At 50.7% G+C, this 26142-nt stretch overlaps 1 protein-coding gene across 3 annotated transcripts in view; it reads right to left on the bottom strand.

The window, feature by feature from the left end:
• Setd1a (SET domain containing 1A) overlaps positions 1-26136 on the bottom strand; it is a 30130-nt gene extending 3994 nt beyond the window's left edge. The window contains exons 1-14 of one of the 3 annotated variants that reach the window (XM_023723836.1): positions 24812-26136; positions 23909-24073; positions 23600-23695; positions 20939-21209; positions 16829-16950; positions 16376-16605; positions 14973-15804; positions 14036-14815; positions 13178-13354; positions 12961-13048; positions 11672-11829; positions 11427-11514; positions 8634-8957; positions 322-1377 (exon numbers count right to left, since the gene is read on the bottom strand). In XM_023723836.1, the coding sequence (XP_023579604.1) occupies positions 322-1377; positions 8634-8957; positions 11427-11514; positions 11672-11829; positions 12961-13048; positions 13178-13354; positions 14036-14815; positions 14973-15804; positions 16376-16605; positions 16829-16950; positions 20939-21209; positions 23600-23695; positions 23909-24058 (4372 nt within the window). In that variant the 5' untranslated portion in view covers positions 24059-24073; positions 24812-26136. Of the gene's footprint in view, positions 1-321; positions 1378-8633; positions 8958-11426; positions 11515-11671; positions 11830-12960; positions 13049-13177; positions 13355-14035; positions 14816-14972; positions 15805-16375; positions 16606-16828; positions 16951-20938; positions 21210-23599; positions 23696-23908; positions 24074-24403; positions 24575-24652; positions 24735-24811 lie in introns of those variants that run through there. The other 2 variants (XM_023723781.1, XM_023723785.1) reach the window with 2 other exon arrangements.
• Positions 26137-26142: the final 6 nt, after the last annotated feature.

Below are 26142 nucleotides of genomic sequence, written 5' to 3'. Positions count from 1 at the left end.
CCACTCTTCTCTGTCCATCCCAACCCTTAGCCCGAGGAAAGGAAAGGGCAGCTACTCTGAGCTGGTGGGCAAAGGAGGGAATGGGAGGTGAAAGAAGCCAGGCTCAGACTCTCCCTGTTCCATCAGAAAAAATTAGAGGTAAGGCAGAAAAGGGGCACTGAGGCAGAGAAAAGACGGTCAGCTGGCCAGGGCAGAAACGCGCAAGCACAACAGGGCGCAGCAAGTTGGAGACAGGGAAGGGGGACTGATGCAGCAGAGGACATGGCCAGCCCCTTGTTTTCCGGTCTTGTACAACACATCAAAGCCCAGCAGTCAGGATATTTGTATGGTGGACCCAGTGAGTATCATTAAGCCAGTCGGCCCCACTGGTCTGCTGCAGCAGCCGCTCATATGTGAGTCGCAGGTAGCTCATGTCTTCCAAGTCTAAGCCTGAGTTCCAAATGTCATAGAGGATGGTCATCTGTTCAAACTCACTTCTCGGCTCAAAGGAGGGCGGCGGCGGTGGGGGTGGGGGGAGCAGCGGCCGCCGGCGCCGGGCATGGGAGCGGAGACTGCGCCTCCGGCCAGCCCCAGCCCCATCGCTGCTGCTGCTGCTGCTGCTGCTGCTCTCTGAAGACTCGGATTCCTCTTCTTCCCCCTCCTCTTCCTTCCCCTCCTCTGGCTGCACCTGCAGCTGCTGCTGTGGCTTTGACTCTTCTGCTTCTGCCACTACCACCTCGGGGGCCTCCAGGACCTCATCGGCTGGGGAGCTGAAGAGGGCCGCAGGGGCCGGGACCGGCTCCAGGGGCCTCAGAGCCGGTGTGGAAGGCGCGGGTTTGACAGCCAGGGCGTAGTTGTGCTCCAGGAGGATGTGACTGAGTGGGGGGCACAGGCGGTCAGCTTCATCTGAGGTCTCTGTGGCCTCCGAGTCGTCCCCAGGTGGCAAGGCAGCCAGCCCACGCCGGGCTGGGGTCAAGGCCAGGTCAGCGAGTGTCGCCAGGTCCACTTCCGTGGCTGGCTCAACCTCTTCTTCCTCTGTGGAGCGGCCTCGGCCTCCAGCCCGGCTCCGGCCACCCCGGGACACTTCCTCTGGCCAGCTCTTGACCAGTGATGCGTGGTCCAGGGGCAGGTTGCGAATGGTCCGCTCGGCACCCCGGGGGACTTTTCGCGACACTGGGCCAGACGGCTTGGCCTGTGGAAGAGCAGCTGGCAGCGGCTCTGGAGTCGGCACCTCCTCTAGAGCAGAGAAGGAGACAGTTTTCCGACGTTTCTTGGGTGGAGGCAAAAGAGGGATGGGAGATGAGGGGCGTTCATCCAGGCGGGGGGGTGGGGCAGGGGGCCCAGCTGGTGGCTCTGCGGGTGGCTGGGGTATGCTGGGAGGCGGCTCCTCAGTGGAATCTGGGAAGGAAGCAAATGAGGAAAGCAGACAGGTTCACTTCCAGGTCTAGCCAGAATCCTGAGAGGCAGAAGACTTGGGGCTCTGCAGAGCTGTAGCTGCCTCTTAAAAGGTTGTGCTCGGTCTGCCTGGCAAACTCAGGCCAACCTAGACACGCTGCCCAGCTGCCCCCAGGCCCGGCCCCCACCCACAGCCTGCTGCAGCACAGTGGGCTCCCCAGCAGTGGGGGTTTCTGTGCCTGCTCACCCACTAAGTCACCCAGCGGGCACCGAGCCCTGCCTGGCTGCGAACAGCACAAACTCTCTGAGCAGAGACTGACTTGGTGTCCTCACAGAACTCTACAGCCAATGGGAGGTACGATAACACAAACCAAACGCAGACACACCAGGAAGGCGCGACCCTTGGATCGCAGTCCCCGCTGGTTTTTTTTTTTTTTTTTTGGTGGTACTTGGGATCAAACTCAGGACCTTGAGCTTGCCAGCAGGCCTATCCAACCTTTATTACTCCCAGCAGAGAGAGAACCACAGCCAATAGAAGGCACACAAACCAAGATTATCTCTGTCACCCACATTCTGAGTTTCCAATTGGCCAGACCAAACTAAACACCCACTCATTTAACCATAAATGATACGCTCTGGTTTACCAAGACGAACAAAAGACAATGTCAGAAGAGCCAGGGAGGGGCCGGGGGAGATGGCTCAGTAGGATAAGCGCTTAACTAGAAGAGCCAGCGAGACAACGCAGTAGAATACATGCTTGCCTGGCAAGTGCAAGGGCCTGAGTTCAATTCCCGGTTCCACAAAAAAAAAAAGGAGACAATGTAAGAAACTGAATCTTGAGCTACTTTATAAATGAGTCATGGTGGTGCACTCCTACAACTCCTGAACTTTGACAGGCCAAAATAGGAAGACCATGGGTTTTGGGCTTTTTTTTTTTTGGTCTTTATGAGACAGGGTCTCACTATGCAGTTCAGGCTGGCCTCAAACTTGCAACAAGGATCATAGGTTTGAACCCAACCTCGCTAACAGTGAGAACCTCTCTCAAAAAACATAAAAAGGCTAGAAACAGCTCAGTGCAAAGGCCCAGAGTCCCACATACCAAAAAGAAAATTGGTAAAACATCCTCCCCCTCCTTCCCCCACCCACCACAGACAACCAGGATGCACTGTAGTGAAAGGAGTAAGCAGAAACTAGTTGGGGAAGAAACCAGGGTTGAAGCTGAGAGCCAAAAGGTGGGAACAAGGTGGGAAGGGGCCTTTGCCAGGCACTGCTGCCTCTCCCTTGCTTAACCCCATGTCACAGAGCTGGTTCCCTCCATTCTGCGTCCACACATGCAGCTCTCAGGGCCAGCTCCCGGCGCAGCCGTGGTAAAGACTCATCCCACTTCTTCAGACACTGCGCACGCCCTCCACACAGAGCCAGATGGCTGGCAGCTGCACCTGGCTGCGGCAGATAACAGCAAGCACAGGGCGCCTCACATCCACACGCGTGCTCACTGTCCCTAGTGCCCTGATTGGGACTGAAAAATACACTGAATGATGAATCAAAATCCATTAGCATATGGGGCTGGTGAGATGGCTCAGTGGTCTAAAGCACCTACTTAGAACAAGCTTAGTAAAGCACAGGGACCGCGGTTCAATCCCCCAGCACCACATGCCAGCCAGCCCCGCCCCCTGGTGGGCTGAGCTGGCCACACACAAATAAAAAAAAATAATAATAAATAAATAAATAAAAATCCATTAGCATAAAAGACACGCTGCCATGAGGGCCACTAAAAGTCCTCCCCCTTGGGGCCTGCAATCCCAGCACTTGGGAGGCTGAAGCAGGAGGATCAGCCTAGGCTACAAAGTGAGCCCAAGGACAGACTGAACTGCATAACGAGACCCTGTCTGAAAAAGAAAAAAAAAAAAAAAAAAAAATCCTCCCCCTTGTGCTGAGGAGATAGTTCAGCAGTCTAAGTGCTTGCCTGGCAAGTGCAAAGACCCAGGTGCGATCCTTAGTACCACATGCCGTGCCAGCCCCAGAAACTGGGTGCCAGCCCCAAAACTGATGCTGGGGAGGCTGAGACAGGAGGATCACTGTGCACAGAGACCCTATATCAAATAAATAAATAAGATTAACCTTCCCCCTTGCTTTCCATACACTTGTCCCATGTAGTTCTAGAAATTCTCTTTCCTGACAGTCTGTCTCAATGTCCTAAAATCAACTCAAAATGTTTATTTCATGGTCATTTTGACTTGGAGAAGTTCTAGAAGATACACAGTGCCAGATGTGGTGATTATGGTGGGTAAAGACAACCCCATTTTTACACCCCTGCCTTTCTGTCAGATGACATCAGGAGGCAGTACTCACACTATACTTTTTTTTTTTTTTTTTGGTGGAACTGGGGATTGAACAAGGGCCTTGCACTTGCCAGGCAAGCGCTTATTCTACTGAGCTGTCTCTCTGGCCCCTCACACTGTACTTTTGACCACACGGCACAAAGACAGCAAGGAGAGTGTTTGCACATCTCCTTCAGAAAGTGACAAGAATGAGGTGGTGTGTTCAAAGTGAGAGGGAATACTCTGAAGAATAAAGACTGGACTCGTAGTGATCCTCCTATTTTCAGCCTCCCAAGTGCTGGGATTACAGGCGCACGCCAGCACGGCATATGGTGCAAGGGATTGAACCAGACCCTGCACTCTGCCTAAGCAAGAGCTTTAGTCTGCTGAGCTATCTGGCCCACCCCCTAGAATAAATTTTCTAAAAAATTAAACATTCACCTTATATTTTGATTTCCTTTTGTATATTAGCCTCATCTTACAAATAAGAAAACTTAAGCACAGAGAGGTTAATGACCTCTCCAAGGGCATACATGTAGCAAGTGACAAAGCCATACACGGCACCCAGACAGGCTGGGTTGGGCTCTCTTCTCATCTGCCACCTGTCACTGCCCGGGGTTTCTGTGGACTCTACGGCTCTACCACTCAGAACTACAGGGGCACAGCACCGAGTGAGGCCGAGAGGCCCCAATCACCCTGACCAAAGCCCTAACTGACGCTCCTCAATCTGACACCCAGGGGCAGGCCCTCGGCTGCACTGTGCTAGCTCTGGGTATCACCTGGGATCTCAAGTGGCAGTCCACACCTAGAAGCTGGCCACACCAGGCCCTCCAGGTTCTGAGTCCTCTCCCCTCTTCTGTCTACCAGGCTGGGCAGGAACATTCTTCTGGACTGACTGCCTATGTCTTCCAGAAGCCTGACTATCAAGGAGAGCAAATTCTCCTAGCAAGGCTTTTTCACACACATTTCCCTGTGTTCCTCCACCTGTCAGAAGCTTGCCTGCCCTTTCATTTACCATACTGGAGTGGTGCCAGCCAGCTACCTCCCACCTTTCCCTAAGAACCTCTCTCCCATGGCCCCAGGTCTATGGGGCTAGAAGCCAGTTACTACTGCATGACCAGGGCCACCAGGAACAAACCACTAAGATGGCGACCTGGCCCAACCTGTCCCATTAAAATCCTCCCTGTGCATAAGGATCTAGGATGGTGGTAGGTCTGTTGAGGTTTGGAATGATCCTCTGTGTTGGAATGGAGAAGCAGACTGGAAGACAGGAAAAACATAGCATCCAAGGGTGCACACAGCAGCCTGCCGCCCCACTCACACATACACTCGCCTCCCATCCAGAGGCCCTCCTCTGATCTCCCCAGAAATGCTAGCTCTCCTTCTTCTTGTCCATCTGTCCATCTACCTGTCACCTCTTCCCTTCATGCTCACATTTCACCTACTCTGAAAAGTTAAACCCTCCACAGAGCCTGTGTCCTCTTCCTGCTGCCTCTCCACCCAGCCCGCAGCCTGAGCACACCCCTGCATGGCTCTCACTAAGCCTCCAGTTTCTCAACTCAGTGAAGGAGCAAGAGCAAAACGTCATAGAGACCGACGATGAGTTTCCAAAGTGCTATGCCTAGAGCCTGGCACACAAGAAGTACTTGCCAAGTGTCATTCTGGCCTCTGAACTGTTTTCTCGGCAAGGCTAGCACACCTTTCTAAAATATCTTTGTCATCTCCCCTTACTCACTGAACCCCAAAACTTGGCTTCACATTGAACCACTCAAATGAAATTGATAGGGTCACCAACGTCCTGTCAGACCCGACACTTGCATCTTATCACCTCTTTAGGCCTGTGGATACAGACCACGGCTCCTTTTAAATCTGTGCTGCTCTTCCTATTCAAAACACACCCTCCCGGGGGCTGGTGAGATGGCTCAGTGGTCTAAAGCACCTACTTAGAACAAGCTAAGCTAAGCAAAACACAGGGACCGCGGTTCAATCCCCCAGCACCACATGCCAGCCAGCCCCGCCCCCTGGTGGGCTGAGCTGGCCACACACACACAAAAAAAATAAATAAATAAAAATTTAAAAAAAAACCACCCTCCCTCCTTGCTCTCTCTTCCTTCCCTGATCATGGTGTTTCCTGCCTTCCTGGGTCCCTTTTGCCGGTATCGCACACAACGCCTCCAGGCTCTGAGCCCTTCTCCCACATGTGCTCACATAGAGGAGTTCACATCAACACCCTTGTGCTTCCCAGGATTGGTGTATCACCAAATGGCCAACGCTGGTCCAGAGGCTTCTTATGATTCAATCCCAACTAACTTCATCAGCTTCCTTCTTTTTTTTTGATTTTTTTTTTAAACATTTATTTATTATTTTGTGTGTGTGTGTGTGTGTGTGTGTGTGGCCAGCTCAGCCCACCAGGGGGCGGGGCTGGCTGGCATGTGGTGCTGGGGGATTGAACCGTGGTCGCTGTGCTTTGCCAAGCTTGTTCCAAGTAGGTGCTTTAGACCACTGAGCCATCTCACCAGCCCATCAGCTTCCTTCTTAATCCTGGTTCACTTTCTGCAGTTTCCTTTCCTGGTACGGAGCTTCCCCAAGTATTCTATCCCTTAGATCTCCTCTCCAGTCTTCCCCTGCACTGCCATTCTCCTGCCCTGCATCGTAACCACCCAATGGCTCTCCTGCCCTTATTTTACTTGCACTCCCTCAAATACTTTTCTTTTTTTTTTTAATTTGTGTGTGTGTGTGTGTGTGTGTGTGTGTGGCGCCAGCTCAGCCCACCAGGGGGCGGGGCTGGCTGGCATGTGGTGCTGGGGATTGAACCGTGGTCCCTGTGCTTTGCTGAGCTTGCTCTAAGTAGGTGTTTTAGACCACTGAGCCATCTCACCAGCCCCTTCTTTTCTTTTTTTGAGACAGGATCTTGCCGTGTAGCCCAGGCTTGCCTCAAACTCTCAATGATCCTTCTACAGAAATTACAGGCATGTGCCACCATATCCAGCATCATTAAACACTTCTGTCATTCTACTTCCTTCCTCACCTCTTCCAAATCTCTTCTGCCAGAATGGCCTTTTTCAAATGCAGGTGTGTCCATGCCCTTCTTCCTACCCCAGAGAAGGCAAAACTACTAAGACTGATGCCCTCCAAGCCGTCTAGGGCTGCACAGGCCCTTCCCCTTCTGATGGGCTCAAAAGAGGCTGGGAGAATCTGCAGTTTCCTTCGGAGAGGCTCCACTCCCCACCTCACGGGAGCTGGACTCCATCGGCACACCCCAGCATTTGGAGGTCTCCCCGTGGTCCCTGCCCAACTTGAGCCAAGAACTCTCAGCGACATCCAGGTGGAGGGTCCCACGGCAGCCTCCTGTCTCAGGAGTGTATCTTGGGAGGTGACTTATTGCACTCCTATGGCACAGCCTCTTCACGGTCTTTGCATCGCCCCGGCTCCTCTTTCAAGCTCTCTTCACACTGCATCTTTTCAGATCACAAATCTAATCATGCTGCTCCTCCAAGGGCCTTCCATTGCTCTTCAGATAAAGACTAAATTCTTACATAGCCTAAGCATGATGCCTGGCCCTTACCTACCCCTCCAGTTTTGGCCACTGCACTACCTCTAGCTCTGAACTCACTTCCTTCCAGGTCTTCCAAGCTGCTGGTTCTCTTGCCTGGGGCCTCGGTACCTGATAATCTTTCCCTCCTACCTGCTCTGTCTGGACTTCAGCCAGCTGTGCTTCAGCAGAAAGCTGTCACCAGGCTTGCAGGTGCACGCAGGTTCTGAGCGCCCTGCGCTTTTCCTTCATCAGTTTGGGAGCACAGATTTCCCTGTGCTTATCACCCAACTGCCCTGTCTCTATGAACTATAAACTGCAGAGGGGAGAACAGTGTCTGCTGGACATACGACCACATCCCTCGTGCCTGTTACTCGTTGTGCGAAGTAGTCAAAACTTACTGCTTTTCTTTTTTTAAACTTACTGTTTAAACAGTTTCTAAAGCAGGAAAAAACATATTCATGTAGTACGTAAGACGGTATATACAAATCCACAAAAGAAAGCAAATATGCAACTAAATTCTAACTAATGCCTGTAATCCCAGCACTCCAGAGGCTGAGCAGGACTGCCATTAGATCAATGCCAGCCTGGCCTACGTAGTGAGACCTTGTTTCAAAAAACAAAAAGCAGCCCATCTAATCACCTACAGTTAAGCCCATTGAAGGAACAGGCTTAAAAAAAATAAAGAGGGGACCGGGGAGATGGCTCAGTAGAATAAGTGCTTGCCTGGCAAGTACAAGGCCCCGAGTTCAATCCCCGATTCCGCAAAAAAAGAAAAAGAGGAATTTATTGAATTGGAAATGTGCCTACCAAACTCACTTGGGAAGCAACCAGCCTGTTTTACCTTAGGCTCTGTAAATCACTATAGCAGAACAGTATGAGTGTTAGGCCCTTTAATCCCTAGACGGGAAAGGACAAGACAAAGCGACTTTTTATATGTTTTTGTGTTTTTTTGGCGGTACCAGGGATTGAACTCAGGCCTTTGCGCTTGCCAGGGAAGCGCTTATTCTACTGAGCCATCTCCCTGGCCCTCTTTATGTTTTCAAATCTCAAATCTGATCATGTCACTTCTCTGAGGGCTCTCTACTGCTCTTAAGATAAAAACCAAGGGATCAGGGAGATGGCCAGATGGCTCACTACAATAAGCACTTGCCTGTCAAGCGCAAGGGCCTGAGTTCAATCCCCAGTTCCGAAAAAAGATAAAAACCAATAAAGTGGGCCGGGGACATGGCTCAGTGGAATAAAGCGCTTGCCTGGCAAGTGCAAGGGCCTGAGTTCAATCCCCGGTTCCACAAAAAAACCCAATAAAGTCACGTGCATTTGTACAAAATCACTTAACTCAAATCCCCCACTCTCTAGACACCAATGGACGCATGCGGACCTAGCACCAGCTGTGCACTGCCTACCTGCAGGCCTGGCTGGAGACTTCTGAGCAGGCAGAGGCGCAGCAGGGGAGCCAACTGCTGGCTCAGGCTCAGGCTCCTCCACAGGTGCTGGGAGTGGCTCCGGGACTTCCCTGGGGGGTGGTGAGGTCGAGGGGATGGCTGTGGGCTGCTCCTCTTCCTCGTCCTCTTCCTCGGAGGACTCTGATGAGGAGGAGGAGGATGAAGAGGAGGATGAAGCAGAGGAGGCTGATGCGCTGCTCTCGGTGTCTGATGTGCTGCCATTCTCGCCATCTGAGTCACCATACAGAGAACATTTGGAGGATGAATCGCTCTCCCCATCCTCACCTGCAAATCCAGAAGGGGCAATCAGGTGAGGTGAGCAGACCCTCTCTGGGTCAGGAGGTTCACTCACTGGCGCATCACCCCAGGTATCTGGCTCTACTCCAGGTGCACCCAAGTTTAATGTGTGAAGGAGCTGGAGAAGCAAGTATCTGTTCAGAAAATGACAAACACGAGTACAAGGGGCTGCGCTATCAAAATCAAGAGGACAAGAGGGGCCAGGGAGATGGCTCAGTGGAACAAGCACTTCCCTGGCAAGCGCAACGGCCTGAGTTCAATACCTGGTTCCGCCAAAAAAAAAAAAAAAAAACAGGACAAGAGGCTGGGGAGATAGTTCAGTAGAATAAGTGCTTGCCTGGCAAGAGCAAGGGCCTGAGGTTCAATCCCCGGTTCGGCAAAAAAAATAAACAAATAAATTCTCTGGGCTAACTTACTACTGTTTGTTGAGACCAGGTCTCACTATGCAGTTCAGAAGGCTAGCCTCATACTCACTATGTAGCCCAGGCTGGCCTCAAACATCCTGTGATCCTCCCACCTCAGCCTCCTGAATGCTGGGATTATACCCATGGGTCATACCTGGCTTTCCCAGAGAGGCTCTTCTGGGAAGCCTAGGTGATAAGAGGCTGTGAAAAAGGATTCTGGAGGCAATAGGCTTCAAAAACAACATGGTTTACATACTTACGTGATTAGGAACGTATAAGAAGGACCCTGAGGGATCTCAGAGCTCTACCATCTTGGAGGAACATAACTGGGAAAATGAGAGAGGAAAGTAGGAGATGTGGAGGGGGCTGGAGGATGGTGAGACAGAGCTGAACAGGCAAGCAGGGGCTAGATTACAGAGGCCACAGAGCCAGGCTGCAGCAAGGCACGGAGCCAGGAGACTGTGTAAAGAGGTGTGTGTTTTAGGAGAGAGAATTCCATTAGCAGTTTGAAAGACAACTGATGGGAAGGGCCAGCCAAATAGCTCAGCGGATTAAAGCGCCTGCAAGCAGGCACAGGGGACAAGGGTTTGAGTCCGAGCTGCATGACCCCCAGGGCATGCTGAGATGGCAATTGAGACTGGGTGTGGTGGCACGTGCTCTTGGGAAGCTGTAAAGAGGTGGATCACTACGGGTCTGATCTAGCAGACTGAACATCTTGTAGACCCTTCCCTAAAATACACACACACAAAAAAAAACCTCAATGGTGGGAGAAGATAGAAAAAGAAACAGAACAGGGCTGGAAAGATAGCTCAGTGGCTTAAGAGCCTGCCTGGCAAGTGCAAGATCCACAGTTTGATCCACAGTACCGAAACAAAAAGAAAGAAACAAAACTTAGTCAAGACTGCTCCAAGACAAAAAAAAAAGGGGGGGGGCACATGCCAGGGAGATGGCTCAGTAGAATAAGCACTTCTCTGGCAAGCACAAGGGCCTGAGTTCAATCCCCGAGTCCACCAAAAAAAAAAAAAAAAAAAGACTTAGACTGCTCAAAGAACCTAAATGAGAAAGATAGGACATCAGGAGCACAGAAGGTAACAAGTGCAAGCAACCAGAAGATGAACAGGAAGTGGGGGTCAACAGATGGGGACGGGTCTGTACCTTTACTCTCATCAGAAAACTGAGCCTTCTGCCTTGAAGAGAGACTCCACTGAAGTGGCCCTTCTCGGAGTCATCCCTTGACCACCACAGACAACAGTACAGCTTTCCCCAGGTCCACAACCTGGCACTGCCTACCCCATTACTCTATTGCATCTTCTTCAAAACAGTCTATCTACAGTGACAGGATTTGTTTCTTAAACCTCTCTACCTCCTTCAACATGCTCTCTAAAGCAGGAATCACACCTATCTCAGTCACTGCAATGTCCTAAGAACCTAAGGCTGCTCAACATTTCTGAATAAAAAAGAAACTAAGCCATGTACCCAATAGCTGACAGAATGTGGGACACCACATGCTGCGCCAGCCCCACCCCTAGGGCGGGCTCAGCCAGCCAGAGTCCAGGTGTGGTGGTACATGCCCATAATTCCAGTGCTAGGGAAGCTGAAAGCATGAAGATCACGAGTCTGAGCTGCACAGTGAGACCCTGCAACAGACAAATACATTAAAAAAAAAAAAAGTGTCCAGTTATGACAGCTGGAAATAAGGGCAGAATAGGACACACAGCTTGGTTGCTGCGCCTTAAAGGAAGATTTAAAGGTAGGCAGGTGTAAGTGAGCCACATAAATGGACAGAACACAACTCATGTCTAGCACTCAGGACAAAGAACACATTTTGCTAGGGTGTCCTTATGAAAAGAGGTAAGCAGGAGAGAACATCTGAGTACCAGGTCTAATGTATCCAAAGTGCTAGCCCCTCAGAATATGGCTGAACAGCTGCTACCCTGGAAGGCCGGGGGGAGAGTAGGCCCTGCAGAAAGGCTACGTGGGCTCAGGGAAGGGCAAGTCAGGAGGCTGAGTCCCTTCCTCTCCAGGCCGGAATCCTGTACAACTCAGTACTCACCATCTGATGCCTCTGTCTCCTTCTTAGTGGTGTCCAAAGTCTCCTCTCGCTCTTCATCTTCCTCATCTTCCTCATCCTCGTCCTCATCCTTAAGGAAATGACCAAATAGGGACTAACAAGAAGGCACAACTAGCTCCCACTGAGCCTCAATGGCCTGGGTTTCAGGCCAGAGAGAACATGGCTACGGAACAAGCACTCGGGAAACGCTTGTTTCCTAGCAGGGACTGGACACCCCGGCACCTCACCTTGTCAGAGGAGGACTCTTGGGACGCCTCCTCCCCTTCGCTGTCCAGAGCAAAGGACTTCCGGTGCTTTCCCTGGGTCTTTCCTCGTTCTTCATCTCGCTTTGGAGGCTTGGTCCCCGGACGTCCTGGCTCACCAACCTCCTTGTCTCGTTCAGGATCTGGATCAGTGGAGTAGAGGTGAGGAAAATTCCCTCAACAATAAATTACTGCTCCCCTCCATGCACAAGCTGCTGTCCTTCCACTACTGCTCAACTTCCTGATGGGCCTGTTTATAGTCAGGAAGCTGAAACTCAGCAGAGAAAACACAAACGTCTCACGGGTACCTTTTTTTTCTTTTTAGCACATCCCACCTATTTCACCTTTTGTCATTTTCTGACTTGGGTGAAAGACGGAGCCTACTGTTATGCCTGCCCCTAGCAAAGAGTACTAAGGCCAACAGGACTCCAGAGAAATATACATGACTCGATAAGGAAGTTTCCCAGCCATGTGAGCTTTTAGCCAATAGATCAGACTTGACAGGTGGAGGGGAAAGCTGTAGGAAAATTAAGCATTAGATGTCAGACTTGGATTGATGATTTTTTATTTATTTATTTATGTGTGTGTGTGTGTGTGTGTGTGTGTGTGTGTGTGTGTGTGGCCAGCTCAGCCCACCAGGGGGCAGGGCTGGCTGGCATGTGGTGCTGGCATGTGGTGCTGGGGGACTGAACCACGGTCCCTGTGCTTTGCTAAGCTTGTTCTAAGTAGGTGCTTTAGACCACTGAGCCATCTCACCAGCTCCTGGATAGACGATTTATTCACTCTCAAAAGTGCTGTGATAGGGGCCAGGGAGATGGCTCAGTGGAATAAGTGCTTCCCTGACAAGTGCAAGGGCCTGAGTTCAATCCCCAGTTCCGCAAAAAAAAAAAAAAAGTTCTGTGATGTCAGATACTGAAGTTATTACTTTTAAAAGAGAAACAACAAGATACAAGGAAAAAAAAAAAAAAGTAAACAGGCATACTACAGTAATAATCTCGGCTACAATCCAGGGAGAACCCTAGAGGATGCTTCTGACACCTCTTAGAGATGCCTGCTCTAAGGTTCAGACTGGCCTCACTCATGGTGATCCTCCTGCCTCAGCATCCTGAGTTCTGGGGTTATAGGCAAAACAGCAGCTTTCTTTTAACCTTCTACCAAGGTGTCTACTTGCTTCTTGACTTCAAGACACCTTGATCCACTTGTGTCAGCTTCTCACCTTCCTGTCAGAACCTCCAACACCTACATCCTTCCCCCCACATCTGATCCGCACTCACCATCTTCATCCTCCTCGGCTGGAGTAGATGGTCGGGGCCTCTTTTCTTCACTGGCCTCTGAAATTTCTGATGGTTCTTTCCGCTTCACCTTGGGGACAGGAAAGAGATGGGGACCACTTATACCTCAAACACTCAGTCCCCATATACCCACAGCCCAAGCACAGCAGGCCCTCTGCCCCTTCCCCACCCTACTTAACAAGACCACAGTTCTGAATACCTTAAATGAAGGCAGCCGCAGGGCCCCTCGCAGCCCTGACCCAAAGGTGAAGGCCTCAATGCCTGCAGTACCCCCGCTCTTGGCCCAGTCTACGAGCGACAGCATGCCTGGTTCTCTCAGCTTCGTCTTCTCTTTATCCTCCTCCTTGGCCTGCTGTTTGGCTGCATTCTGGAATGGCTGCAGGCAGCAGGGGAACTGAGATGCCAGGCACTCCCTTCAGCCTGAGACCCACTCCCAGGCCCCAGGCCCCCACAAATGCATTTACTTGCTCCTCTACTTGATGATGTTACTACTTGATGCTGTTACTCCTCTACCAGCCACTTGTAGGCATTTTTCTCAAGTCTGCTCATTTAGCCTATACACCTTAGGAAACAACTACTACTTTTTCAATCTATAAATGGCAACAATAGGCCAGTGAGATAGCTCAGTGGACTAAGTGCCTGCTTAGGCAAGCACAGGGCCTGGGATTCCATCCCCAGCACCACAGGCCATGCCAGCCCCACCTCTGGGCATGCTGAGCCAGCCACCTAGACCTGATGTGGTGGCGCACACCTATAATCCTAGCGCTAGGGAGACTGAGAACAGGAGGATCGCTACAAGTCTAGCTGCGTGGTGAGGCCCTGCACCACATACATAAATGGCAGTGATGGAACCTAGGCAGAGTTGCTCCAACTCTCAGGCCCTCGCTTATCTGCTGCTTTGAGTCTCCAACTTCCTTCCAAACTGCTTTGTCCCACCAAGCGCCCACAGCCTTGCCCTCCACCTGCCTGGATATCCTCCCTCCTCATTTTCAGTCGCACAGCTGCAGAAGCCCAAGGTCTGTCTTGTCCAGAAGTCTCACATTCCCTAACCTCTCACCTTAGCCTTCTCTTCCTTGCTTTCCCACCACTGGTCAAAGGCCCCAAAGGCCACATTCTCCACCATCTTGCGGTTGAGGTCTCGCTGCATGATGCTCTTCATCTCTTGGACTAGAGTGGCCAGCACACGGCCCACAGTGCTGGCCGATGGTAGGGCCTTGCCTTCTGCCAGCTCTGCTTCCTCCCTGGGAGGCAGCCGGGCCTCTTCTGAGACCGAGGAGGAAGGCAGGGGTTCGGCTGCCATGGGCAAAGGCAGGTGATAGGCTTCCCGGGAGTATGCCCCCCGGCCTTCTTGCCCTTGTGTATACAAAGCATAGGGCAGACCATAGGCTGCCTCTTGCGGAGGCGGGAAAGGGAGGAAGGCTTCCCCAAAAGCCCCACCGGGAGGACCAGCGGAGGCAGCAGTCAACCCTTTGCCCTGCCGCAGCTGGTGGAGTCGAGTTAACATCTGGGTCTGCATCTGGAAGGACATGGGCATCCCTCCCCACTGAGCCCCAAGTCGATCCATAAGTTCCAAGGAGTTCACAAAGTCATAGATGTGGGGTGGTGGCGGTGGAGGTGGAGGGTATTCAGGGGGTGGTGGCCCATCAGGTCGGGGTGGAAGGAGGTAGGCAGGCTGGTGAGGAAAACCAAGGGGAAGGGAAGCCAGGTAGGGTGGAGGAGGGGGTGGGGGCGGGGGTGGGGGAGGAGGCTGCTGGGGGGGCGTTGGAGCTGGAGGAGGTGAGCCACCCCGGTCATCATCGGAGATCTCCATGTCCTCTCCAGAAGAGCATGGAGAAGCCTACGGGGGTGCAGAGGAGGGTCACAGTAAGCTGTTGCCCATTTCTTGGACTTTTCCTCAAACCCACTTTTTTTTTTTTAGCTCACTTCCCTCTCCCCAATGGTCCAGCCCTGCCTCCCAGGTCCCAGGTACCTTCTCCAGTGGACCCCAACATCACCTGGTTCTGTCCGTTGGCCTTAGGAGACTCCCGGGTAGCCCCTGGTTCCCCACTCCCTGTAGGTGCCACATCCTCAAAATTAGCTGGGGCAGGAGGAGGTGTGCAAGGCCCATGACCTGACCCAGAAGGCACCTCACTCCCGGTGTCTCGTGCCCCAGAACCCGCACTGCTGTTCTCTTCCTCCTCCTCCGTGTCAGAGGCCAGGAAAGAAAACTTGGAGCGCTGCTCCTTCAGCAACATTTCAATCCGGGAATCCAGGCTGCTGTGCTGGGCGAAGGGCACACTCTCATTGGTGGTCTCTGGGGCTGGGGAGCCAGAGCGGGCAGGGGAGGCGGGGCGGGGGGAGGTCCGAGCTTCTTCTCCCTCCGGGCTGGGTCCTCCACCTGGTTCTGGAGGCTCTGGGGGTGGGGCCTCGGAGGCAGGAGGCCGGTAGTCTTGGTCTGTGGGCCGGCTGGGCTCAGGGGGCAAGTATGAGGTGTAGGAGGGTGGGAAGCACTCAGCAGTACTTTCAGAAAAAGGGGCACTCGAGGGCTCCTCACGAGTTGCCCGGCGTGGTGGGTAAGAAGCATGACGCTGGTAGCGATTCCAGCTTTCATAATACGCTGGGTAGTTTGAGTCACAACCACGAAACTGAGAGGACGAGGAAGAAGAGGACGTTGATGAAGATGAGGATGAGGAGGAAGAAGAAGAGGACACGGCAGTGGCTGCAGTGGTGGTGGAGATGGATGTGGAGGCAGTTGTGGGGGCTGAAGATGCTGAGAAATGGCGGCGGGAAAAGGAATCTTGATAGCTGTTTTCCGACCGCCGGGGCTTAAAGGAGGTTGAAGTGGTGCTAGAAAAGAAGCGTGACAGTTAACTGGGCTCATCTTTGTGTGACTAAACCTAACCATCCCACTGCCTGCACCCAAAGCCTCTCTATATGTCCTCAAAATATACATCATGTTGGAAGCGGCTGAAGCTGAAACTGGTCGTATGAGTGAGGACAGGATGAGGCTTGTCTTTGCAGTCCAGCTACCTCAGCGTGACAAAAACACCCTGCCTAGATATTGTGGGCTATCAGTCGCTAGGCCACCCTGTGATTTGTAACTTTGCAAAGGCATAGATATACACCCCTACTGTGGTCCTGGGGTTGTCTCGCCAACCAAGCAGATGGGCTAACCCAGCTCTTGTCTTCTTGTCTATCTTTTCCTCATTCCTGCTGCCATTTCTCCCCGAGTACAAGGGATCACACTGAGAAACCAACAGATCCCTACACATAAGGTTTCTAGACAGTGTCCCTGAAGACGGCAATTTGTTGACTGACTCTGGAGAGTACGTCAGAGGATTTCCAATGCTCTCTTAATGAAACTTCAGGCTTCTTCCTGATGGCCACTCCCAGAATCTACATGGTGTGTGCTCTGTACCTGCTAGAGTAGGCAGAGTCCTGAGAATAAGGGGTGCTGCCCCGAGATGTGTAGGGGGTTCCTTGAGAGGACTGAGGGGTGAACTGGCCAAAGGAAGAGGGGGTATCTTGTCGGCTGCTGGAGAAGCTTGTGTCCTGTGAGCAGGGGGTGCCATTGCCTGGAGTGCCCACCACAGCAGTGCCTGATGGGTAGGCAGCTGTGTCAGAGGATGAGCGGCGGCGGGATTCAGTCTATAGAAGGAGAGTAGGGCAAGGAGAAAAAAAAAAGGATCAGCCACCATTCAAAAACTTGCTCTGCTCCAAAAGAATCCTAGATTCCTGTTTTTTGAGTTTCTATATCTCTTAGCTCTTCCTAAACTAGTAAAGTCTGGAACCTCCCAAAGGTGGCTCCTGCTCGTGGCAATCAGGCACTGTGTCCACATGGCTAGGGCTATGGCAGCCACAAGCTTCTCACCGTCTCAGAGGCTGCACCAGAACCCTGGAACTTCTCACTCAGGGCCTTGCCCCCTGTGGGCACAGTCTGAGGGGTGTAGGAACCATTGACAATCAATTCATAGTACTTCATTCGCTGTTGTCCTACAGGGAAAGAAATGACAACAAATAGTCAAAAGGAAAACAAAGCCTAGCAAGGTAGGAGCATAGGCCTGAAATCCCAGCTTCTCAGAAAGCCGAAGAAGGATGATCATAAATTCACAGCCTGGGCTTGGGAGATAGCTGAGCAGCACAAGCTCCCGGCTGGCAAGCGCAAGGTCCTGAGTTCAATCCCCAGTACCATCAAAAGAAAAGGGGGTGGGGGAGGGAGGGAGGGGAAGAGAGAGAGAGAGAGAGAGAGAGAATTTCACAACCCACCAGAGCAATCTAGTGAGAAATAAAAATTAAAATTATAAAAGAGGGGCTGGTGAGATGGCTCAGTGGCCTAAAGCACCTACTTAGAACAAGCTTAGCAAAGCACAAGGACCGTGGTTCAATCCCCCAGCACCACATGCCAGCCAGCCCCGCCCCCTGGTGGGCTGAGCTGGCCACACACACACACACAATAAATGTAAAAAAAAAAAAAAATTAAAAAAAAATTATAAAAGAGACGTATTTCAGTGGTAAAACAGCCCAGTTCAACAAAACTCCTTTCTGATTTGGTGGATCGCTTTTCTTTCTTAGCCCTCCTGTTTCCTATAATTTCTTAGAATCTTGGGTTTGGGATTTTTTTTTTTTTTTTTTGGCAGAACCTGCGAATGAACTCAGAGGCCTGTGCTTGCCAGGGAAGCGCTTATTCCACTGAGCTATCTCCCTGGCCCAGGTTTGGGAATTTCAGTTCTCCTACCTCATCATTATCTTTGAGAACATCTACCTCATCTCTACCAATTAACTACTACAAGCAACATATCCTACAGCATTTCCCAGTTTACAAATACACATCTGCCCATACTATTGCAGGGGATGATCGATAGGGAAGAAGACTGTCCTTCACAGAATTAAAATTTACCTGCACAAAGTCACAAAATTGGTCAGTGGAAGAACTGAAATTCAAATCCAGCTTCTCTGAGGCTAAACCCCTCCATGCTCCTTATCCTATAAAGACTGCAAAATGGCAACCTAAAGACTAAATCCAGCCCAGGATTGAATTTTATTTACCTTGCATCATGACTTAGACACATTGGGAGGCCCTAGGTGTGGTGGAGTGCACTGGTAACCCCAGCCCTCTGGAAGGCTGAGGCAGGAAGACTCAAAGTTTGAGCCCAGCCAGACAACTCAGAAGACCTTGTCTCAAAAGAAAAAATTTAAAAACGATTAGGAATGTACCTCAGCGTGAAAGCCCTGGGTTCAATTCCAAGTACAGCAAAGAAAAAAAAAGAAAAAACACAACCTTGAAAGGAGCAAGGTATGACACAAGTCTATAATTCCAGTACTTACGAGGGTGAGGTAGAAGGACTGTTACATTTGAGGCCAGCCTGGACTATGACAAGACCATCTCAAAAAATAAAAGACAAAAAAATTAAAAAAAAAAACAAAACAAAACACTTGAGGTGCTGGGGAGATGGCTCAGTAGAATAAGCGCTGACTTGAGTTCAATCCCCTGTTTGGGGGGGAGGGGGACCTTGGATGGGATGTAATTTTTTTTTTTTTTTTTGGTGAAACTAGGGATTGAACTCAGGAGCCATCTCCCTGGCCCCCTGGAATGTAATATATAAAATTCTTAAAATCATATATAAAAATCTACTATTCTTTTAAAAATCAAATTTGAGCTGGGCAAGGCAGTAACATGTCTATAGTCCCAGCATACAGGAAGTTGAGGCAGAAGGATTATCCAAAATTTGAGACTAGCTGGGACTACATAGTAAGACACTATCTCAAAAAGTAAAATTAAATTTGGAACTGTCAGTCCTCTTTCCCTTGCAGACTGACTTAACGCCAACTAACAGCTGCCTCCTGTAGATCGTACCATAACTTAGTTTGCCACAGAGCTCACTCTTCCCTAGAGCTCCTTAACAGAGCAATTTGGACTGTTTCACTTGTCTTCACAAGTCTTTCTCTAAGAACTGTTTGTTGTAAGAATTGAACGCAAGACTTTGAACATGCTATGTGTTCTACTACTAAGCTGTATCTCAAAGTCTTTTGTTGTTTTTGGGTTGTTTTTTTTTTTTTTTTTGGGCAGAACCAGAGATTGAACTCTGGCCCTTATGCTTACCAGGGAATCGCTTATTCTACTGAGCCATCTACGTGGCCCCCCCTTTGTCGTTTTATTTTCATATTTAAAATTTTTTGAAGCTGGCATGGTAGTGCACTGGAAATGCCAGCACTCAAGAGGCTGAGACAGGAGGATTGTCTCAGGTTTAAGGTCAGCCTAGGCTACAATGAGAGACCCTGTCTCAAAACCAAAAAAATAAAAATAATAAACCAAGAAAATGAGTATACACATAAATGCATACATAACTTTTTTTTTTTTAATTTTATTTATTTATGTGGGGGGGCAGCTCAGCCCACCAGGGGGCGGGGCTGGCTGGCATGTGGTGCTGGGGGATTGAACTGCGGTCCCTGTGCTTTGCTAAGCTTGTTCTAAGTAGGTGCTTTAGACCACTGAGCCATCTCACCAGCCCCATATACATAACTTTTTGATTGATTTCTGATGGTACTAACAATTGAACTCAGAGCTTCCCCACTAAGCTAATCCTCAGCCTTTATTTTTGTTTTTATTTTGAGATAAGGTCTAAGTCATTAAGTTTCCCAGGCTGAACTCAAAACCTGTGATACCCCTGGCTCAGCACTGCTGGGACTGCATGTGTGTACCACCACACCTGGTTATTTTTTATTTCTGGTACTAGGAATCAAACCCAAGGCCTCACATAAATGAGGCAAAAGCTCTATCACTGAGCTGTATTCTCAGTCCCCAAAAGCTTAATATGTGAAATTTCAAAACCAAGAAACACCTGAAAATGCAGTATTTGAAAAAACGTGGGGCTGGGTATATAACTCAGCAGCACAGTGTCTGCCTGGCAAGCACATGGTCCTGAGTTCCATGCCCGTTACAAAATAAAAAAATAAAATAAAAAATGGTACTAAAAATCTGTCCTGGGCCCAGCAAGATAGCTCAGCAGACAAAGTACCCCCTTTGGCAAGTACAGAGACCAGATTTCAATCCCCAGTCCCACCTCCAGGGCACAGTGAGCCAGCAATGAAGTCCATACATGGTGGCTCATGCCTGTAATCCCAGTGCTAGGGAGGCTGAAAACAGGAGGATCACCACAAGTCCAATCTGTGTAGTGAGACCCTGTACCAAATACACAAATTAAAAAAAAAAAAAAAATCTCTTCTGGGGCCAAGGAGATAGCTCAGCAGTCTAAGCTCCTGCCTGGCAAGCTCAAGGACCCAGGTTTGATCCCCAGTACCACATGCAGCGCTGGTCCCGTCCCCAGGCATGCTGAGCCAGCAACAAGACCGGGCATAGTGGTGCGCGCCTGTAATCCCACAGCGGGGGAAGCTCACACAGGAGGAGCACTACAAGTCTGAGCTGCGCATGAGATCCTCTGCCCAAAAAAAAAAAAATTTAAATTCAAAAAAATCTGGGGCCAGGGAGGTGGCTCAGTGGAATAAGCACTTCCCTGGCAAGTGCAGGGTCCTGAGTTCAATCCCCGGTCCCGCAAAAAACAAAACAAAACAAAAAAATCTGTCCTGATTTACTACACTATTTATCTTTCTTTCCTTTTTTTTTTTTTTTTTTTTTTTTTTTGTTGCAGAACTGGGGATTGAACTCAGGCCCTTGTGCTTGGCCAGGGAAGTGCTTATTCCACTGAGCCATCTCCCTGGCCCTACACTATTTATCTTTAATGTAATTTCTTATGGATATAGTCAGAGCTTTGACTACAAGATAGCAGCCTGGCCATGCTGGCAAGGATACAAAAAAAATCATGTACATACCATAATTCTCCAAAATATTTCTGCGCTCAGAAACATATCTAGCCCCAAATTCAGGTAAAAGACCATGACCCTGATTACTTGCCTGACTCAACAGGCATTAGCACATGCAATTTCAATTGAAGACCAACCTGAGCAGCAGGCAGGGAGCCCTCACCTTTGATGTCAAGCTGGGCATGGATGATGTTGCCCATGACGGAGGTGAGGTGGAGGTTTTTGACTGTCTCCTTGGCACCCCGGGTGCTGGTGAAGAGCACGCGCGCCAGGCCCAGGTGCTTGCGAGTGCGGGGGTGAAGGAGGATCTCTACCTCTTCTACCTCGCCGTACTTTCGGCACATATCCTTCAGGAAGGTTTCCCGCACATTGTCATTCAGCCTTGCGAAAGTCACTTCCTTCAGTGGGATTTGCCCAATATAGAACTCATCCAGCTGTGGAGAAGACAGGAGTCGGTCTGGAGACTATGCCAGTGGTAGTGCCCTATGGCATGTGTGCTACTTGTTCACGTATGGGCTGCTTCTTCTAAACTAAACATCAATATCCAGGTTTAACTGGGTTTAAGTGGGCACTGAGTTGCAGATTGGATGTCTCTGAAGGATTCACCACCATTGCTCTATACCAACCATCACCCCTCTGCCCTTTGAGAAACTACAAGATCTATGAGGTCAAGAAACAGATCTGGGACACTGAAGGACAGGGGGCAGGGGCAATGGCTAGGACTACATTGGTCCCAATTCCTCTCTTTCTGAATTCCTCTCACCAGAGAATGGCAAGAACCACAAAGAGAAAAGCATAACTCAGGCATAAACATAAAAGAAACCAGGGGTGAAGAAATAATCTGCTAGCCCCAAGTTACTGCCATGGGTGAGACTCTAAACATACAAAGTGGAAAGAGGTGCCACAGCCTCAGCAAAACTTCAGACAGTACCTCTGGAAGCCCAAGGGAAAGAAACCTTTGCCCAGAGTAGAATCAAAAGAGGATTCATAAAGATGGCACTGTTCTTACTATGTGTGGAGTCACACACCTGTAATCCTAGCACTTGGGAGGCTGAGACAGGGGGATCTTTATACGTTTGAGAGCAGCCTGGGCTACAAAGTGAGCTCAAGGCCAGCCTGAACAGCATAGCAGACCCTCCCTCAAAAAGACAAACAACAAAGGGCCGGGGAGCTGGCTCAGTGGACTAAGCGCTTGCTGGGCAAGCGCAAAGGCCTAAATTCAATCCCTGGTTCCACCAAAAAAAAAAAAAGAAAAAAACAACAGCTGGAGATACAGCTCAGCGGCATAAGCACCTGCCTGGCAAGCAGAAGGTCCCAAATTTGATCCCCAGTACTGGAGAAAAAAAAAAAAGACAAAAAACAAAAACAAGAACTTTGAGGACAAGAACAAGCCAAGTGTAGTAGTACACACCTGTAATCCCAGACTCATGAGGCTGAGGCAGGAGGATTCACCATCAGTTTGAGGCCAGCCTGGGCTACATAGTGAGCTCAAAGACAGCTAAACTACACTGCAAGACCCTGTCTCAAAAAGCAAATTTAGGGCTGGGGAGATAGCTCAGCAGCATCAGTGCCTGCCTGGCAAGTGCAAGGTCCAGAGTGCGATCCCCAGTACCACATACAATGCCAGCCTGGAACCCCAATCACGCTGTGCTGGCCCTAAAACTCGGTGTGGTGGCGCATGCGGGTAATCCCAGCACTAGGGAGTCTGAGACAGGAAGATCACTAGAGTCTGAACTATGCAGCGAGACCCTGTATCATATGTATATGTATATATTTTTAGAAACTGTGTAGCTGCATAGTATGGGTGTAACACAGGAACAGCATCAAGACAAAGAATAAGGTTTAGTAAATTAATGACAACACATATTGATATTTTGAAACAGACTTGGGAAACAGAAATGACAGTAAAGTCAAATAAGTGAGAGCAAAATTGAGTATGAAATAGTATGGAAGCAAGGAAATTAGGTAAAATACAAGCATCTGCATTAGGGAATTGCAGTGAGACTAGAAAGATTAAGATAAAAACAAAACAAAACATTGGGTGCCACCCTGTGTAACTCAGTGACAGCGTTGTCACTTATCAGTAAAGAGAAAATAAAAGGGAAAACAGGATTGATGGAATAAAAATTATTTTAAATCTCGAGTGTGAGATGTCTATGGGGCATACAAATGAACAATCCCTCGACCAGGCATACTGACGTTCAAGAATGACGACAACTAGAAATGTACCTGGAAGTCACCAACACCACAATCAAAACCAGAGATGTGAAAGAGAATGTGCATAGAAAATGTACAAAATAAAGAGGACAAAGGGTCCCCAACAACTATTTTAAAGGGAACAATTAACAGGTAATAAAGAATGAGTGAAGAAAAATAAGAATCACTACTTTTTTAAGATCAGTCCAAGGTCTGATAACCATCACACTTTGATGGGGAAAAGGAAATACTCTTGGGCACCAGGATGGAATCCCATGGCTAAATGAAAGTTAAGGAAAGAAGATTCCAGGGAAGCAGTACTGTTGCTCTATTTATTAAAAAACTAAACCGTCCTACTGCCGTGCCATATACTATCTAGGAACACACAATGAGAAACACAGCAGCTAAGCCTGCCCTTGCCTCATCCTTCAAGAATCAACGCTCTCACCACCGGAGATATGCTTGGAACATCTTGGCTATACAAGTGCACCTTCCCTCCAGAACACTGCAGCCTTACTGACTCAGAAGTTAGATCTTTATTACCCCTTTTTTACTGGGCTACCTGAAGAGCAGAGTGACAGCACCCTTCTTTAAGGGCCACGGCACGTGGGAACCAACAGACACCTACCTTAAACTTAGGGACTGGAAGGGAAAAGTCTCGGTTTTTGGATCTGACATGGCAACGGGGGTCTTGGAGGTCTTCCACTGGTATGTACTTTGAGTCCTAGTAAGCAAAGCAGGGAACAGAAAGATTGCTTAGGACGGAACCAGGTTACTAAGCTCTAAGAAGCCCATTTGGATAGCCCTATGCAAAAAAGCTGGGTTCCCTCATTTTTGATAAGCTATGGGCATGGGGGTTCTTAGTGCTGCACCGAATATCAGAGGAAAGGAGGGCCTGGCATTCCCTAGAGGGCTAGGAAAGCCCTGAGGCACTCACGTTGACACTGAAGTGAATTCCGTCATAACGGTACACCTTTTGAGAAGGCCTGCGCAAGGCAGGGTCCAAGGCAGGATCCACGATGAGCTTGTAGTTCCGCCACTGGAAGCTTGGGGCCTTCTGCCCATCTCCCCCACCTTCTTGATCCATCTTTGCTCATTTACACTGTTAGGAAAAGAGGGATACGCAGAGGGGTCCAGCACTTAGGCCTGACTCCCTTGCTGTCCCCTCATTGGCTAGCCCAGATTCCAGGCTCTCCCATCACTCCAGTTTGCCCACCTCACCATGACCCGGGGCTCTGTCAGATTTTGCCCCAAGCACCCTATTTCACCACAACACCCCATTCTCTCCCCACTTCCCAACTCTACCCTTCGGCTCCCAGGCCCATCTCGCGCCCGCTTCCCTTCCCGTTCTCCCAGCGCGCGCCCCACTTGGCCTCCACGCAAGACCCCTCCCCCGCCCCCTGGCAGGCCCCGCCCCCTCCCGCCTCCTCACCGGCCAGCGGCCCGGGCCAAGCCCGGCTCCCGCTCCCACACCGCCGCTCCCGTCCCCGCGCCCCGATCCTCCGGCCGAGAGGTGGCACCTCTTCGGGGCGTTGGAAACACCGCGAGACCGAGCCCGAGACCCGGCTTCAGCCCCGGATTCGGGCGGGGGGGGTGGAAGGAACGCGCGCCGCTACCCTCTCCCGCCCCGGCGCGTTCTGCACCCCCCGTCCCCGCGCACGCGCGCCACGGCCCTACTCACCAGCTCGCGGCTCCCCCTCCCCCCACCCCGCGCAGCAACTCAGCAGCGCGAGGCGGCGGCGGCGGCAGCGCGACACCCGGCCCCGCAGCGGTGGCGGCGGCGGCGCCCCCCCACCACCACCTCCCCGGCGCGCGCACCAAACACCACCACCACCACCACCTGCGCGAGGTCCAGCGGGCACCGCGTCTGCATTCGCACTTTCGCCACGGGCGCTGCCGGGCGATCCACGAAGGCGAGAACAGCGGCCTTGTCTCGACTGGGGCCTTAGAAGGCGCTGAAACTGCAGCCTAGGGAACCTGGAGATTGGTCGCATTCCCTGGAGAGTAGGCTTCCCCCCGGTATCTAGCTGTTCCCGTCTGGAGTTCTTAACGAATCGGCGGTGACGAAAGCTGCGCCTAGTCTCTGAGGGAAAGGGGGCGGGGCGGAGGGGAGGAGGCCATCCAGAGCTCGGGAGGCTTGAGTGGCGCGTTGAATAGACGCAGATTCGTCAGGCGGGCGGGGCGATCAGTTAACAGGATGCGCGCTCCTTTGCCTGTCTTCCTGGCTTCTTCCTTGCGCGGCCAAAGGCTGCAAATTCGCCGCTGCCACTGGCTTCAACCATTTCCTCCCTTCACCTGCCTTGGCGGAATCAAGAAAATAACTCCAAGTCAACCAAGCCCTGCCAAAGGTGGTAGACTTAGCCACCTTTCTCGGTCGCCTGAGTAGGACGATTCAGGGGACAGTCTACTTCCGATCCAGGTGGAGATGACTACAGCTCAAAGTCGTCGTAGAATCTAATGAGAATTTTCAACCAAGAAGTGCTCGAAGAATCTTGAAAACCCAGCCTAGCGAATCTGCGGAGCCCGCTGTGGGCGGGGCCAAGGCGCCGCGCGCAAAGGGGCGGGGCCAGGGCGCGGAGCTTGGCGGCGCGGTGCGCTTTCCGTAGGACCCGCGAAACCCGGCTGGCGGAAGCCACGTTCAAGTACAGCAGCAATGATTCAGGCAGTTGTTTGGCCCTCGCGCATAACGCAGGGAGCGTTTCTCGTTATTTCAAAATATATCCGTTGGACAGATGGGGAGACAGGCCTGTAAGAGTGCCACATTTTGCCCTGTTCAACGTTCCACTGGTGGTTCAATCCGAGATTGTTGCAGGGTACTCTGATAAAGTTTAAGTGGGACATGAAGACCCGTAAGTGGGTCCAGTAGAAATGGAAGGCATCCTACAGGAATGCTCCCATCGAGGTTACAAGTCTGGCTTTCTTCAGCTGGGGCTTCCTGTGCTCACAAGATCTCGCCCTAGGCCACCTAGGGCAGAAGTCACCTTTGGGCGGAATCTGTTGTGATCACAACCAATCTGGTTCTCTGGAGAAACTGGATTTTTTTTTTTTTTTTTTTTTTTTTTATCCAGGGCCCTCCGCCCGAGTGGATGTTGTCCTGAGACCCTGACATCTCTCTATATGACGTTGGGCACGCTATTGACTTCTCTCTTAAGTCTCATATTCTCTAGCCAG

Source organism: Octodon degus, unplaced genomic scaffold, assembly GCF_000260255.1.
Source record: "Octodon degus isolate 3935 unplaced genomic scaffold, OctDeg1.0 scaffold00001, whole genome shotgun sequence".
Taxonomy (NCBI): Eukaryota; Metazoa; Chordata; class Mammalia; order Rodentia; family Octodontidae; genus Octodon; species Octodon degus.
The sequence above is the reverse complement of the archived record's forward strand: the minus strand, read 5'-3'. Positions and strand labels throughout refer to the sequence as shown.